The sequence below is a fragment of the Garra rufa genome, chromosome 14 (assembly GCF_049309525.1).
Source record: "Garra rufa chromosome 14, GarRuf1.0, whole genome shotgun sequence".
Lineage (NCBI taxonomy): Eukaryota > Metazoa > Chordata > Actinopteri > Cypriniformes > Cyprinidae > Garra > Garra rufa.
The window spans coordinates 14,187,757-14,204,379 of record NC_133374.1 but is presented as its reverse complement, the minus strand read 5'-3'; the positions used below and the strand labels follow the sequence as shown (position 1 = coordinate 14,204,379).

The window sequence follows — 16,623 nt, the reverse complement described above, 5'->3', positions numbered from 1 at the left end:
CCTCTGACCCCAAACTTCAGTTTGAATTGACCATCATTGGAGAACACCTAGAAGATCACAGTATACAGCAAATATGAATGATTTTGGTCATGCGGGACACATTTATTCATACATTCATGTGTTAAGGATGGCAGGCAGGCTGTGTATTATTACCTGTATGCACTGGTTGTTGCTGTCAGCGACCACGATTCGCCCATTGCTGGTGGTAGAGATGCCCTGCAGGTTGGAGAACTCCCCCCGCTCTCGACCCCTTGTCCCTGTCACATCAAAGAAGACATCAGCTGACACATTTTGACGCAGGCCAACAATAAAGCAGAAATGACCTTTTCATCTTAAAACTTAAAAGACTGCAACAGTATTGCATTATTATCCTTGTAAAAACAGGGTTCCCACACACTTGACGAGTGAATTTCCATTACTTTTCCATCGCATTTCTAGTCATGTGGGATAATGAATAATTCCAATCACAGTCACATTCCATGACTTTTAAGATCTTATAAATTTCCATAGCTTTTCCATGCCAGGAAATCTCATGGTAAAAATTAGTTTTAATGAATTAAAAATGAAAATATATATGTTATAAAAAAATAATTTAATATATATTACATATAAAATGTGTTAAATTGATAATGAAAAAAATTATCGTTCAATAATGACTTATTATAACATTAAATTACACCTGATTCTAGAAGCCACAGAACATCCAACTTTTGGATTTTATAATAATATTATTTATGTATCATAAAATAAATTAAATTACATTTTTTCAATGGCTTTCAAATGTGATTGCAGTACAAGTCTTTTAAAAATTGATTCAGGCCAATTTGCTAATGAATAATTCCAGTCACACTCACATTTAAATTTCCATGAACTTTTAAGATTTTATACATTTCCATGGCTTTTCCAGGCTTGGAATCTCTTATGATAAAAAATTATAGTTTGAATGAACTAAAAATTAAAAAAAGATATTTTTATAAAACATAATTAAACATATTTAAATTTAAAACTGTATTCAAATTGATAATTACATAAATTATAGTTCAATAATGGCATTTTAAAAATAACTCAATTAAATTAGACGTAATTCAAGAAGTCATAAAACATCCCATTTTTGGATTTAAATTTAAAATAATATTATTATTTATGTATCATAAAGCAAAATATTTTAATGGCATTTCCAGTCATTTGTGATTATAGTACAAGTAGTTTTCTTTTTAAAAAATTGATTCAGACCAATTTGTTAATGAATAATTCCAGTCACAGTTAGATCGAAATTTCCATTACATTTAGGATTTTATACATTTCAATGGCTTTTCCAGGCCTGGAGTTTCTTATGGTAAAAATTATCGTTTTAATTCATTAAAAATGTAAATATATATTATTATAAAAAATAATTAAATATATTAAATATAAAATGTATTAAATTGATAATGAAATAAGTTATAGTTCAATAATGACTTTAATAATATTCAATAATGAATAAATAATAAAAAAAATTATACATTTATAAAAAAAATAATTAAATATAATAAATGTATTAAATTGATAATGAAATACATGATAGTTCAACAATGAAATAAATGAGTTTTTGGATTTTAAAATAATATTTTTATGTATCATAAAATAGAATAATAAAATATTATTTCAGGAATCAGCTTTGAAACATTAAAAGCATTAAATGTAGTCCAATAAGGACTTTTTAAAATCATAAAATTACATAAAACATTATTTTAGAAGTCATAGAACATACAATTGTAGAATTGTAAAATAATATTATTTATGTATCAATTAAACAAAAAATTATTATTTCAGAAATCAGCTTTTAAATATTAAAAGCATAAAAAAACATATTAAATACATTTTAGAAATTTCTAGACATGCCCTCCTCATTGACATATGTTAGAATTTTTTTTTATAAATAAATAATAAATACAATTAATTGTGACAATATAATATATATATATAAAAAATAATATAATATAAAAGTAATACAATAAATATATTATATAAATATTAAGCATTAAAATACTATATTAAAACTAGTATAAAATTCTTATTAAATATTTAACAAATATATTATACTTATATATGAACTTGTTTTGTCCAAACATCAGACAGCTTAAAAATGTATGGCATATAAATAGTGGTGGGCCGTTATCGGTGTTAACGTGCTGCGTTAACGTGAGACTCTTATCGGGCGATAAAAAAATATCGCCATTAATCTATTCTCAAAGTTGGGTTGGGAGCTGGGTCTAAACTACGCAAGATATGATGACTTTCACCTTGATATTTTAGCGCGGATGACGTATACCTAGTCGAATTGCACTGTAGGAGGCGGGAACGAGTCTTCAACTTCTGTGAAATTACCACATCAAACGAGACGTGCAAACATGGATGCAGCTATGAAGCCGCTTCAGGGCAGGTGCGTGCGTTGCTAGACCCTTTTTACTGGGGCACGCGCCCCAGTGAAAATCTGCTGTGCCCCAGTAAAATCTCAAATTTGAGTTAGAATTTACTTTGATAATCCCGAAATAAAGACATTAAACTATATGCAACAACTGAATTGACGCTTCTAAAAGCAACGCAGTTTAATGGAAGACTATGCACGCAGAAATGCGGCGTCTGTGTATTTAACGGCAACGCGCACGTCGTGCAGCCTTTTGCGCAGAAGTACTTGGTTACACAAGTTTGTATAGGTAATTATGTTGTAAATGCAATTGTCAAGCAGTTTGTGATGCATTTTGGAAACAGGAGATGAGCGCCTGATCTAATGCGCCACCTGGCCCGTTCTCGAAGACTTACTTTTAGTCATTATTTGGGTAGCACACATATTCTGAATGCCTTCAGCAGAATTCAAATTAGCCATTTTAATCTAGATTAATCTAGATTAAAAAATTAATCTATGCCCAGCCCTACATATAAAACACATTCTGAAGTAGGGATGTAAAAAGCTCTTCACTCACCCACTCTGTAGATGAGTTCGTCCTCTATGGGATTCTCCTTCTTCTTCGTTGTGCTGTACATACTTGAGGGTCTGCGCACCGCCTTCTGGCGCACATGTCCTCCGGCCCCTCCACCTCCTCCAGGTGATTTAACGCGCCTCTTCACATCATCGGGCGACTGCGGGGCGTCGCAGAGTTTGATGGCCCGCAGACGGAAGGGGCTGCCCCTCACGGGCTGCCCGTAGAGCAGGACGGAGAAGGAGAACTCGCCCTCTGAGCGGAGAGTGTAGCCGATCTCGTAAGTGCCGTTCTTGTTGTCTGTTACATCCGGTTCGGTGACGGTTCCATCTGGACCGCTGATCTGAGCCCTCAGTGCAGCATTTCCAGTCTTTACTAGCTCACCCTCTTTGTCCTAAGGAGAAAGTTGAAAGTTAATGTTACAAACTTAAATAAAGCTACAGCATTTGTGACAAGGACAGTCTGTCTGAAACAACCTGTGGTTTGTACTTTGCTCAAGGGCACAATGGCGATTGATTATAAAAATGTCAATGATAAATACATTTAAAAATTTTATTAAAATATCTTACAATTAATAAAAAATAAAACTTGTATAAACTCATAAATAAAATTCATAAAAATAAAACTTATTTTATAATCTATATATACATTTATTTTAATTTACTGTATATATATGTGTGTGTGTGTGTGTGCCTTGCGAAATTATTCATACCCCTTCATTTTTTTCACATTTTGTTACGTTGCTGCCTTATGCTAAACTACTTTAAATTACTTTTTTCCCCACATCAATCTACACTTCCTACTCCATAATGGCAAAGCAAACAATAGGTTTTTAACATTTGTGCAAATTTATTAAAAATAAAAAACTGAAAAGATCCCGTTGCATAAGTATTACCCATACCCTTTTCTTGGACACTCGAAATTTAGCTCAGGAGCATTCATATTGCTTCTAGATGTTACTACACTTCGACTGTGGCAAATTCATTTGAATGAGTATGATTTAGAAAGGCACACACCTCTCAGAAAAGGTCTAACAGCTGAAAATGCATATCAGAGCAAAAACCAAGTCCTGAGGTCAAAATAACTGCCTGTTGAGCTCAGTGACAGACTTGCATTAAGGCAATGATCTAGGGAAGAGTTCAGAAAAAAATCTGCTGCATTGAAGGTTCACAGAAGCATTATCCATAATGGAAGACGATTGGAACAACTAGGACTCTAGAAAATGTCTGCCAGCCCCCATCCAAGCTGACAGAGCTTGAGACTTGAAAAGGTGAGGCAAAGAATGGCAGATAATTGCCAAATGCAGATGTGCAAAGCTTGTCACATCATACCTAAAAAGACTTGAGGCTGTAAAGGTGCTTCAACTATGTATGAGTTAAGGGTATGAATACTTATGCAATGTACTTATTTCAGTGTTTTATTTTTAATAAATTTGTAAAATTTGCAAATCTGGTTTTTGCTGTCATTATTATGGTGTATGGAGTGTAAATTGATGTGGGGGAAAACTCATTTAAAGCAGTTTAAAGGGGCTATATGCAATTTTCTGAAATGTAAACTCGCGACTGACAACTGTGGCCAAAAAACGGAACTGCTCTTCCTTTCTGCTCGCTCTCGCAGCGCCCGCGCTCGTACGTGCAAACTTCACAAGTCATCCGCTGCAAAGAAGTCAACATTATGTTTACAGAGGTAAGAACAGTCAAATACATATGTTGTTTGAGAAACTAAGTTTGTTTGCAATAATAGGCTAATTGCTGACTAGCAGTGGTGGCAGAGTGATCTGAAACGCTTAACATGAACGCGCTTGACGTCACATCCGCAGACAGCGCGCGAAAAATCCGACCCAACAGAAAATAGGAAAAATAGGATACAGGCTTATAGGTGCACCCACTGTGAGCTGACAAGGTGTCAGTATGCTCATCAGGAGATGTTTGAGTCATAAATGGTCAAATAAAAAGGCTATTGTTACGTTTATTTTGGGTGAAAAGTTGCATATAGCCCCTTTAACATAATGCTGCAACAAAACAAAATGTGACAAAAAATGAGGGGGTATGAATACTTCTGCAAGGCACTGTACATAAATCTACAATAACAACATCTAAATAATAAATAATACTTGTCAATAATAAATAATAAAATAAAATTACATTTTTAAAATCTATAAAAATAAATAATACATTCATTATAAATAAATACATATTTTAAATAATGTAATCGTATATACTTTATGTTATTCATTATATATATATGTGTGTGTGTGTGTGTGTGTGTGTGTGTTAGATACTTTAGATTTTACATCATTTATATTTTCATATAAATCTAACAATAAAAATAGTTAATAAATTTGTAAGTTATAAATTAATAACTTGTACTTAATATTTAAATTGAATATTTTATAAAAAATAGTTGTTTTTTATTTTTTGAATAATAATTTTTTATATAAAATATTAATATAAAATTAATAATTAAAATAATTAGTTCATAAATAAAAAGTAATATTTAAATAATAAAAAATTATATTATATTTGAGATATTTTAGATTTTATATCATTGTAGAAATAAATATATTACATTTGATTTTATATCATTTATTATTTCGTTTAAAATTTACAATTAATTTAATAGAATAATTAAAATGAATATAAAAATAATTTGTAATTAATATTTAAAAAATAAACAAAGTGTCAATAAGTAAATAATTATTCTAATTAAATTAAAACAAAAACAAAAAAGTATAAATATAAATACATTTATTATAAACAAATACATATTTAAAAAAAATGTAATTGTAGAAATATATAGACTTTGATATTTTAGATTTTATATATTTATATTTTCATTTAAAATTAACATATATATATATAACAGCACAGACTTATTTATGATTCAGTCATAATGTCATACATGGGGCAATGCAACTTATACTGGATACGACAGCAAACCCGCTTAGTTTAAACAGTTCTGAAATGTACAGTATGAACTCAAACCCAAGAGTGACTTCAAGACTAACCTTAGTGGTCACTGTAACAGTGGTATTTTGCCCGACAACAGCATGTCTGAGACCCTCTCCAGTAGCCACGCTGGTGTGGCCCACAGCGCTGGTGGTGAGCAGGACTCCCAGGTTCTGGATGGAGCGGCGCAGCCCTTCTGTCTCCACCTGACAGTCCAGGTGGCCGTTCTCATGAGGCTGCTCAGGGAAGGCGTGGCGAGCCAGAACGCCCATCCGCTCTCCCATCTGCTTCTGCACCAGGAGCACCTCAGTGGGGCTGCCGTGGTTCAGCGCCTGCTCTGTGAAGCTACAATTGCTCTGGATGTTTTCCTTCCCTTGTAGTAGTGCAGTGAGCTGGGCCTGCAACACCTGCAACAACATAGGCAGTTATATAATAATATAACTACAGCAGCTGAACCTTGAATAAAATAGAATAGAATAGATCATTTTAGAATAAAGTAAAAAAAATAAAATAAATAATAATAATACAAAATTAAATATCTGAGCTAGCAACATAAGCAGTAGATGTCCCTTGAATAGAAGAGAAGACAAGAGAATAGAATAGAAAGTAAATAGTTTTAGAATTAAATAAATAATTTTAGAATAAAGTGAATAATTTTAAAATAAAAAATATATATAAAATAAAGTTTAGAAAATTAAATATCTGAGCTAGCAACATAAGCAGTTAATATAATTACAGCAGATGTCCCTTGTAACAGAATAGAATAAATAAAATTAATAGTTTTAGAAGGAAATAACTAAATGTAAGATTGAAGTAAATAATTTTAAAATAAATAAAATAAAATATCTGAGCTTTAAATTTAAAAAAAATTCTGCATATAAAGAAATTGACTGAATAAAGAAAAATAACTGAAATAAAATACTGAAATTAAATTAAATTTGAAATTAAAGTACTCAAGTTACTGGAAATAATATGAGAAAAAAACACTTAAAAATAAATAGGATATTTTTTATAATAAAAAATACAAAATGATGTAACAAAATGAATAAATCAATCAATACATACAATTTAAAATTAATCAAAATAACTATGAATATTAATAATAATTCTATTTAATAAGATTATATAGTAGAAAATATTAAAATACTGGAAATCTAAAAATAAAAGATAACACAAAATATTAGTAAATACCATTAATACTACTTTATAATAATAATAATAATAATAATAAATACTACAATAATACTGCTGGGTAAATTTTGCACCCCATTGAAAATATAACAGCAAGTGAGTTTGGAACAACATGAAACTAAGCAGTATAAACTCATTTTATTTTTGGGCAAACTATGCCTTTAAGGAGTAAGCTTTTCACCTTCTGCTTGGTGCCGCAGATGTTCTCCAGGTCAGTGATGAGGGCAGTCTTGCGCTGATGCAGTGCTTTCTCCAGTTCCTCGAATGTATTGCTAATCTCTGTCACTGCCTCATTCTTCCTTTCTGTTAGCTGCTTGGAGATCTCATTTACCAGCTCTATAGCTGCAGTCAGCTGAGGAAGCCTGCGGATGCACAACGAGGGCAACGTTCACGCCTGTTTCACACATACTCCGTCTGCAGTGCGTATGCAGTTCATGTGCGTTACGTATGCGGTGCAGAAGCAGCACGGACTCGTTTTGCTTTCACACAGGACGCGTTTGCAGTCCGTTCCTGATCCGCGGCTGTTTACCACAAACACACCATTTAGCCGTTATTTTGATTTCAAATACAAAACGTGCTTTTTCACCATTGTGATCCTCTTTTATTACAGTACAGTAATACAATCGTTCATAGACATACAGTATTCACGTTTAAACTCAATAAATTAAACATATTATTCATTGCACTTGACTTGTAGATTTATAAATTAAGTTGCTAAAGCAAGTTGCAACACATTTAAACAGCATAGGTATAGCTTCCTTTTCTTATTAAAATTGGGCTATCACAAATATTTTCAATTAAAACTTATCACAGACAGAAACAGTCGGCTCTCGTGCCTTTCGCATTAAATCGTTATTAAAAACAATCTCTTAAAGAACTTTTCTACCCGGGCAAGTGCATAATGTCGCCTTGTTTATTTAAAAGTGCACTTTTCCTAGTTTTAAACGTAGCCAAAAAGCCACGTGTTGACTGTAAAACATAGTGTTGGGTTCGAGTCCACCTAAGTCGAGTTCGAGTCGAGTCCGAGTCTTTAACCATTCGCGTCCGAGTCCAAAATGGGCCGAGTCGGACTCAAGTCCGAGTCCAAATGGGTCGAGTCCGAGTCCAACTAAACACTACTGTTTGTCAGTATCTTAACCTGGTTTTAACCTTTACAACTAGAATAAGGCAATGCCAATTTAAATGTAACAAAAGCAAACCTCTATTGCATATTGCCATTTTGATTTTTGATTTCACACCATCTCATAATTAGTGTCCTGCTCAGCAAACTTAAAGTCATGTAACAGAAGTTATAGTTTATGTATTGTGACATATTTCAGAGTGAAATAGCTTTTAGAATGTGAAAAATTATAGGGCAGGACAGAGTTATATAGTAAATGTATAAATTCAGTGGGGTGGGTAGGAAGCTCAGTGAATGAGACCTGAGGAGCAGAGAAAGCACCTCTTATCTCTGTGGCTGTGTTTTGGGTTTTATATGACGAATGGTTAGACCTTAGATAGGGTAGATGGCATTTAATTTTTTTTTTCTTGGATGAAAATGAGGCTGTGAGGGTTAATGACAGTTTTTAAGTAGCAGTCTACGAAAGCCATGGAATAAAAGAGTAAAAAAAAGTACATTTGAGTTTATATTTAAAAATGCCACGATTCCGAGATTATATCTCACAATTCTGATTCACGAGTTCGCTTTTGCATATAATAAACAGCGTAAAAGTTAAGCGTGTTTGGCATGCTGCCCAGGGAGAGGGGTCCGAGCTCGGCATTTGGCCCGAACCCAATAGCGTTCCCCCTAGCTGGAGGTGAAGAGAAAATAAAAAGGGGGGGTGGGAGGGATGCTGAAATCAGAGATAACTGAAGGTAGGACTGCTTGGTTATTTAAAGGAACTGTAGTAATTGGACAGGGAGAGTGATTGGATAGGGAGTGATTGCTGATGATGAATTGGCCGTGTTAATTATCTGCGCGAGCTCCTCCTGAAACTTGTTAATGAAACATCACTAAGAAAAGTCATTCTCCCTTTTCGCTTTTCAGCTCAAAATTAATGAGTTTATATCCCACACGTCTGGCATTTTTCCCCTCATAACTGACAAACTCACTACTGTTGAGGTAAATTGAGTTATAAAGTCTGAAATACAACAAATGAACGACATATAAAAAAAATTCTGAATTGTGAGATGAAATAAATGTAATATGACCAGTGTTGTTTTCGTTCAACGATGACGAAATCATTTCGTTGACGCCACTTTTTTTCATGACGATAATGAGACGATGACGAGATAAAAATGGCTCGTTGATGACTAAAACATGACGAGACGTGTGTGAGTTTTCGTTGACGAGACGAGAATAGACGAAAATGTTAGTGGGTGGTCTGTCAGACGTTTAAAATGCATGACATTTCCGCTTATTGTGCATGCCAATCAAAACCTAAAACGTATCTGCCACTATGGCAAGCGGTTTTAGCATTAAATACTCTTTGCCATACTAGTCTGGCAAGCCGTTTTAGCATTCCATCCTTGTTTGTCTTTTATGTTTTAAAACATTCCTTCATTATTGTAATTATTGGTGAAAATAGTCGATCCGGAAGCTCACATTGTGTTGAACTATAGATCTGCTATTTTCAGAACTTACAAGTGACACTACCCAACAGCAAAATACTTACTGACCTACATTAATTTGTTAAAAGACTACTTTTTCCCCTTTTTTGACTAAAACTAGACTAAAACCTTTTTGACTTTTCGTCGACTAAAACTAGACTAAAACCTTTTTGACTTTTCGTCGACTAAAATTGGACTAAAACTATCACATATAGAAGTGACTAAAATTTTACTAAAACTAATAAGCATTTTAGTCCAAAAGACTAAGACTAAGACTAAATCTAAGATGGTTGTCAAAAACAACACTGAATATGACGCAGTCTGCTGCAGCAGGTTTACGCTGCTGTCGCTTTAAGAACGGACGCACAGATCATATATTTTGACACATCTGTATTTCTCCCAACTGTTCAAATTAACTCAAGACAAAACCGACTGTATTTACATAAATACTCTCCAAGATGGTGCATTTTGACATTATTTTTCGTGTAAGTGTGTAGCAATAACATGCAATAGAACGCTTAATTCAGCATTCACATGCTGACTGAGAGGCGCTTTCGGTGAGCCCGCTTTGGGTGTGTGTATGCAAAGAAACCAGCTGGCTTTCAAGTACTGGCAAGACTTTTAAACACGTGTGAATACTGAATGTCACTTTCGTAATAATGCATCAAGTCAGTAAAATTTCCATCAACTGTCCCTGGACTCGGCTATAATTCCCGAGTCCGAAAAGCTTGATGCATCCGAGTCCGTGACAAGTCCGAGTCCGCTAAAAATTGTACTCGAGACCGGACTCGAGTCAGAGTACAAGTCCGAGTACCCCAACTCTAGGAAAAAACAGTGGACTTAATTTATATGCATTTATGGTGTAATCACCACATTTCCGTGTCAATCCATGTTCATTTTTACAGCTAACAATGCGCTGTCACTTTAATTCAGGGCTGCAGCACAGCAAAAAATAGACTTGGTCGTTTGCTGCACTGCTGCAAACACACCGCTTCTGGGACGCACTGCCGGACAGCAGCCGCGTGCAGTGTGAACGCTCTAATCCGTTAACATGGGTGCGGAAAAAAATACGCAACGCATGCGCACTGCAGACGGAGTATGTGTGAAACAGGCGTCAGTCTTTCTGTTAGGAGGTCGTGACGTGTCTCAAGTAGTTCAGCTTTGCAAACATTGAAAATGTACAAAAGCAGGGAAAACAAAATTGTTCCATTTTATTTATTTTAGATCTAAAGAATGGTTCAGTGTATAAAGAATGGGTTAAAAATGAGCTGCGAACACTGGCTGAGATTAACAGTGAGTTTGTATTATTTTTGGCTGCATGAACCTGTTGCGAATAGCATCCAACTGGTTCTTCAGCGCTGCTTTGTGCTGCTCCAGAACATCCCGCAGTGGAACGGTCACATGTTCTCTGTGCTCTCCATCTGTGCATTCCAAACACATGGCCGTTTCACAAGACTCGCAGTAAAACTCCATCACCTGCAGAGGGCGCCAAAAACTCAGTCAAAAACTCGGTTTGAGTAGCACAAATGCTCTTGCACTTCACAGTTAATGATCTCTTTAAATCTATCTGTGAATTGCTGAGAAAAAAATAAATATAAAAGAATAAATACTTCTACTGTGTTTTTGTAAATTGTATGGTATTTGCAAAAAGTATTGCAACTATATAATAAATATAAAATATAAATATTAGATGGAAACCTTAAGAAAAATTATGCTAAATTAAGGAAAGTTAAGTTACTAAAATGTACTAAAACTAAAACTTGGGTAAAAACAAATTAAAGCTAAATAAAAATATACCAAAAAAAAAAAAAAAAAAAAAAAACGAAATGTCAAAATTACTTTAAAATGAACTATAAAATCATTAAGATTAAAAGATAATCTAATTAAAATGTTAAACTAAGATAAGTGAAAGTACTAAAATGACTAAAACTTAAAACTTAAGTAAAAAAAATAAAGCTAAAGAGAAATATAAAAATTTTATAAAAACAATATAAAAATATAAGCTAATTAAAATATGTTAAACTGAGAAAAGGTAAAGCACTAAAATGGCTCATACTAAAACTTAAGTAAAAACTAAATAAAGCTAAATAGATATATACACATACACACACTTATAACAAATGTCAAAATTACTTTAAAATTAACTATAAAATCAATAAGATTAAAAGATAGGCTAATTAAAATGTTAAACTAAGAAAAGTTATTTACTAAAATTACTAAAACCTAAGTAAAAACAAATTAAAGTTAAATAAAAATACATATAAAAAGCAAAAATGTCAAAATTACTTTAAAATAAACAATAAAAACCACAATATAAAATTACTAAAGCTAAAACTTAAGCAAAAATAAATTAAAGCTAAACAGAAATACATATACAAAAACAAAAATGTCAGAATTACTTTAAAATAAACAATAAAAACAACAATATAAAAAGATAAGTGAATTAAAATATGTTAAACTAAGAAAAGTTAAGTTAAAGTACTAAAACGACTAAAACTAAAACTTAAGTAAAAACAAATTAAAGCTAAATGGAAATGCATATGCAAAAACAAGTCACAATTACCTTGAAATGAACAATGAAAACAATAATATGAAAAGATAAGCTACTTAAAATGTTAAACTAAGAAAAATTGAAGTACTAAAATGACAAACTAAAACCTAAGAACTAATTACAGCTGAACAGAAATATATATGTAAAAAACAAAAATGTCAAAATTACTTTAAAATGAACAATAAAAACACCTATATACAAAGATAAGCTAATTAAAATGTTACTAAATACAATTACAGTATATAAATTAAAAAAGCCACTTAAAATAAATTATAAAATATTTCCACTAGTAAATCACTACTGTGTTATTAATAAAAAAATAATAAAAAAAGAATAATAATTATAAATATTAGATGAAGAACTTAAACTTAAAAGACTTGGCAACTAACTAAAATAAAAAGAAAGTACTAAAATGACTAAAACTCAAATTGAATTTTTTTTTTTAAATCTGAAAAAAAGCTGAAAAAGCAGAAAAAACACTAATAAAAAATGACAAACCCACAAATTAACAAATTAAAAAGAAAACTAAAAATATAAAATTTAAAGCTAATTCAAAATACTAATAAATACTATAAAAGTATACAAATAATAATACTGGTAATTAAGAATTTGCTTGCGTTATTCATACACATGAAATGCAACATCTCTGACTTCAAACCTGCAAATGTCCCAATACATCTTTATACAGAATCTTACTTGTTCCAAAGTATGTACATTTTCTATACAGTACATATAGTTCATATTAAGAGGCGACTGCACTGTTCTCATCTGTACTGCACTGTCAGTATGTGTACATGCTTACCTTGCCCTCATGGTTGGGACAGGACAGGGGCGGGGCGTACGTAGCAGCACCAGCTGACTCCAGCCCACTAGAGGCCTCGGGACGGGTGCAGTCCTGCTCCCTCTGCAACACCTCCATCAGATTAGTTATGAAGAAATTGTTCTGCAGTGCTGAAACACCCTTTTCAGGCAGGATGGAGGTCTGTCTGCACACCGGGCAGGAGAGGGTCAAGGACTGAGGGGGGATGTAGTTCTGGAGACATCTGTGATGGAAAAAGAAGTGTAAGACTTAAAAGGAAGCTGCAAAGATTTCCCTCCAAGGTCAAATGGATTGCAAATGCACTGGGCGTATCCCAAGACGTGATCAATCCATCTAGTGGTCTGTCTGTGTTCAGTTTCTCAGTCTCATTAAATTTCAGTGGTAAATATTTTGACAGGATGATAGGAAGTAGCAAAAATGAAAGCAATTAAGTGTCATGTTAGGACACATGAGCGGAAAAAACCTGAAGCTCACATTCCAGCTCAATGATGGTCATCTCTGTTTTTGCTTTTCTGGGTGGTTTCTAAACATTATGTCATACGACAGTAAAATCCAGCATCTGGGTCATTGCTTTGCTACTATTTTGGAAACCCTGGAAGAGCTTTAAGTTCAACTGTACAGGTTCGCTGGCGCGTTCGAGCTGAACAGGGATTTTTTAAATTTATTCTCTTTAGGAGCTGAGCAACGGACCTGCAATGAGGATTGTGGGGTTGACAACAGAGTGTTGAATGTTGAGCTTATGGAAATGAGGGGGTAAAAAAAATGGGTGAGAGCCAATCACTGTGAGATAAAGCCAGACATTACAATTTTGCTTAATTACATTGTTGCATATCACTCACTAATATTTTTTCTCTTTTTATTTTTTCTTATTTTTAAATCAATAATATACTTAATTTAAGATGCAGAATGTGGCTAGAGTGTGTCAGGATTTACAAAAAGTGTACACTGTTTGTTTAGATTGCAATTTAAAAATATATATATTTTAAATGTATTATTATTTTTAATTTAATAAATATTGCATTTTGTAAAATTGTCAATGCGGCTAGGCTGTGGCAGAATTAAAAGAAGTGTATTAAACGGACACCGAATATGTTCGCTGACCATTCAATTTTGTATTTGTTTATTTTATTCTTATTGAATTAAAATGTTGCATTTTAATGTAATAATTATTACATTATTTTGTAAAACTGAGTGTATTCAACTGACAGTGTTTTTGTATTCAGAAATTCAAATTTTGTTATTATAGTTTTTTTATTTTATATTATATTTATTTTATATAAATATTTTATATTTTATTTTATATGATTGTAAATTATTTTATTATTGAATTATTTATAATTTTTGAATATAATTTAATATTTGTATTTATTTATTTGTATTTATCTATATAATCAAGTGCCACTTTATTTTATTTTGTTATTATTTTATTATAACATATAATTTACAATTATATATATATATATATATATATATATATATATATATAATATTTAATATATATATAAAAATATATACATATATTATATGTGTGTGTGTGTGTGTGTGTGTGTGTGTATATATATATATACACACACACACACACATACACACACACATATAATATTTGTACTCATATATTTTAATTCAGAAATCAAGTTCTATTTTAATTTTGTTATTTTATTATTATCAAATATAATTTACAATTCTTTATATATATATTTATATATATTTTTTTCATTTTGAAAATATTTTAATATATTTATATTCAATAAAATTGTGTGCATGTATATATATATATATATATATATATATATATATATATATATATTGTATTTATATATTTGTATTTAAATATTTTAATTTATATTATTGTATATAATTTTAGTATTATTGAATATAATTTAACATTTGTATTTAATTTAATAATTTACATATATAATTTGACAGTGTATGTGTATTCAGACAATTCATGAATCAAGTTTTATTTTATTTTATATATATATATATATATATATATATATATATATATATATATATATATAATTTGATCGAGTATTTAGACTTTATTTTATTGTTATGGTTATTTTATTATTATTGAATATAATTTTAATTAATTTAATTTAAAAAAAAAATAATAATTCTGAATATTAATTCAGTGTGGCTAGGCTGTGGTGGTTTTACCAAGTGTACTCCGGCAGTTCGGGAAAACTATTTAATAATTTTTTTATTTTTTTTTTAATGTAATAATTATAATATTATTTTGTAAAACAGAATTCGGATGGGGACTGAACCGGCTGACTAAAATGAAATTTCTAAAATGTTGGATTATATACCTTATTATATGCTCTATAATAAAGTATATGAAAAAAGTTCAGCTACTGTCCAAAAAATGCTACCAAAAATGTGGTTGATTTAGTATTGCTAGTGTTTTAGTGTTAGTTACTCCCAACACTGGATCGCCTTTAAGACAACCAGATTGCTGTGATTTTACAGACACACCCCTCCAAAGCGACAGCGTTTAGCCGGTATTTAGCAGGTTTCTTCCACACCAGTGAACACAGACAGTCTTTAGCATATTGTGAAAGCAGCATTCAGGCTATGATCGCGTCGTTGCAATCATTTGTTCATTCATGGACAAAGCTCTTTCTATTGAGATGTGTCAGTTTACCTCTCGCAGAAGGTGTGCAGGCAGGGCAGGACTTTGGGATTGTGGTAGTGCTCCAGACAGATGCTGCACACCAGGAACTGCTTGTCTATTTGACGCACCACCGGACTGGTGCTGCCGCTTTCCCGCTTAGCCATCGTGAGAGGCATTCAAATGAAGAGACGGAGGCCTCTCAGACTATAAGAGAAAGACAGAAAGAACGGTAATCTGTGAATACAGCTGTAGGTCTGTTTCATCTGTACAATCACAAAGGAAAACTTGCATAATGTCAAACAGTTAAAAACACAAATTTCATACAAAATTACAAAATAAAGGTTTTATGCTTGACAAGATTCTGCTACACTACCAGTCAAAAGTTTTTGAACAGCAAGATTTTTAATGTTTTTTAAAGAAGTCTATTCTGCTCACCAAGCCTGAATTTATTTGATACAAAATACAGCAAAAACATTAAGATTTATGGAAATATTTATGAAATATTTCTACTGTTTAAAATAGTTGTTTTCTATTTCAATATATTTTAAAATGTAATTTATTCCTGTGATTTCAAAGCTGATTTTTAGCATCATTACTCTAGTCACATGATTCTTCAGAAATCATCCTAATATTCTGATTTGCTGCTCAAAAAAAACATTATTATTATTATTATGTTGAAAACAGCTGAGTAGAACTTTTTCAGGTTTCTTTAATGAATAGAAAATTCAGAAGATTTATCTGAAATAGAAATATTTTGTAACATTATAGATGTTTTTATTATCACTTTTGATCAATTTAAAGCATCCTTGCTAAATATAAGTATTAATTTCAATAATTTCTCTATAATTACTCAACTGTTTTAAATATTGATGATAATAATGATAATTCTTGAACAGCAAATCAACATATTAGAATGATTTCTGAAGGATCATGTGACACTGAAGACT

At 31.7% G+C, this 16,623-nt stretch overlaps 2 protein-coding genes across 2 annotated transcripts in view; one reads left to right on the top strand and one right to left on the bottom strand.

The window, feature by feature from the left end:
* The window catches only part of b3glcta (beta 3-glucosyltransferase a), a 397,462-nt gene that overhangs the window by 106,439 nt on the left and 274,400 nt on the right, over positions 1 to 16,623 (top strand). The gene's annotated exons all lie outside the window — the stretch shown is intronic.
* The window catches only part of trim3a (tripartite motif containing 3a), a 42,199-nt gene that overhangs the window by 4,128 nt on the left and 21,448 nt on the right, over positions 1 to 16,623 (bottom strand). The window contains exons 2-9 of the mRNA XM_073818243.1: positions 15,707 to 15,880; positions 13,042 to 13,282; positions 11,013 to 11,164; positions 7,281 to 7,461; positions 5,968 to 6,315; positions 2,964 to 3,354; positions 154 to 257; positions 9 to 47 (exon numbers count right to left, since the gene is read on the bottom strand). Of these exons, the coding sequence (XP_073674344.1) occupies positions 9 to 47; positions 154 to 257; positions 2,964 to 3,354; positions 5,968 to 6,315; positions 7,281 to 7,461; positions 11,013 to 11,164; positions 13,042 to 13,282; positions 15,707 to 15,852 (1,602 nt within the window). The 5' untranslated portion in view covers positions 15,853 to 15,880. The remainder of the gene's footprint in view (positions 1 to 8; positions 48 to 153; positions 258 to 2,963; positions 3,355 to 5,967; positions 6,316 to 7,280; positions 7,462 to 11,012; positions 11,165 to 13,041; positions 13,283 to 15,706; positions 15,881 to 16,623) is intronic.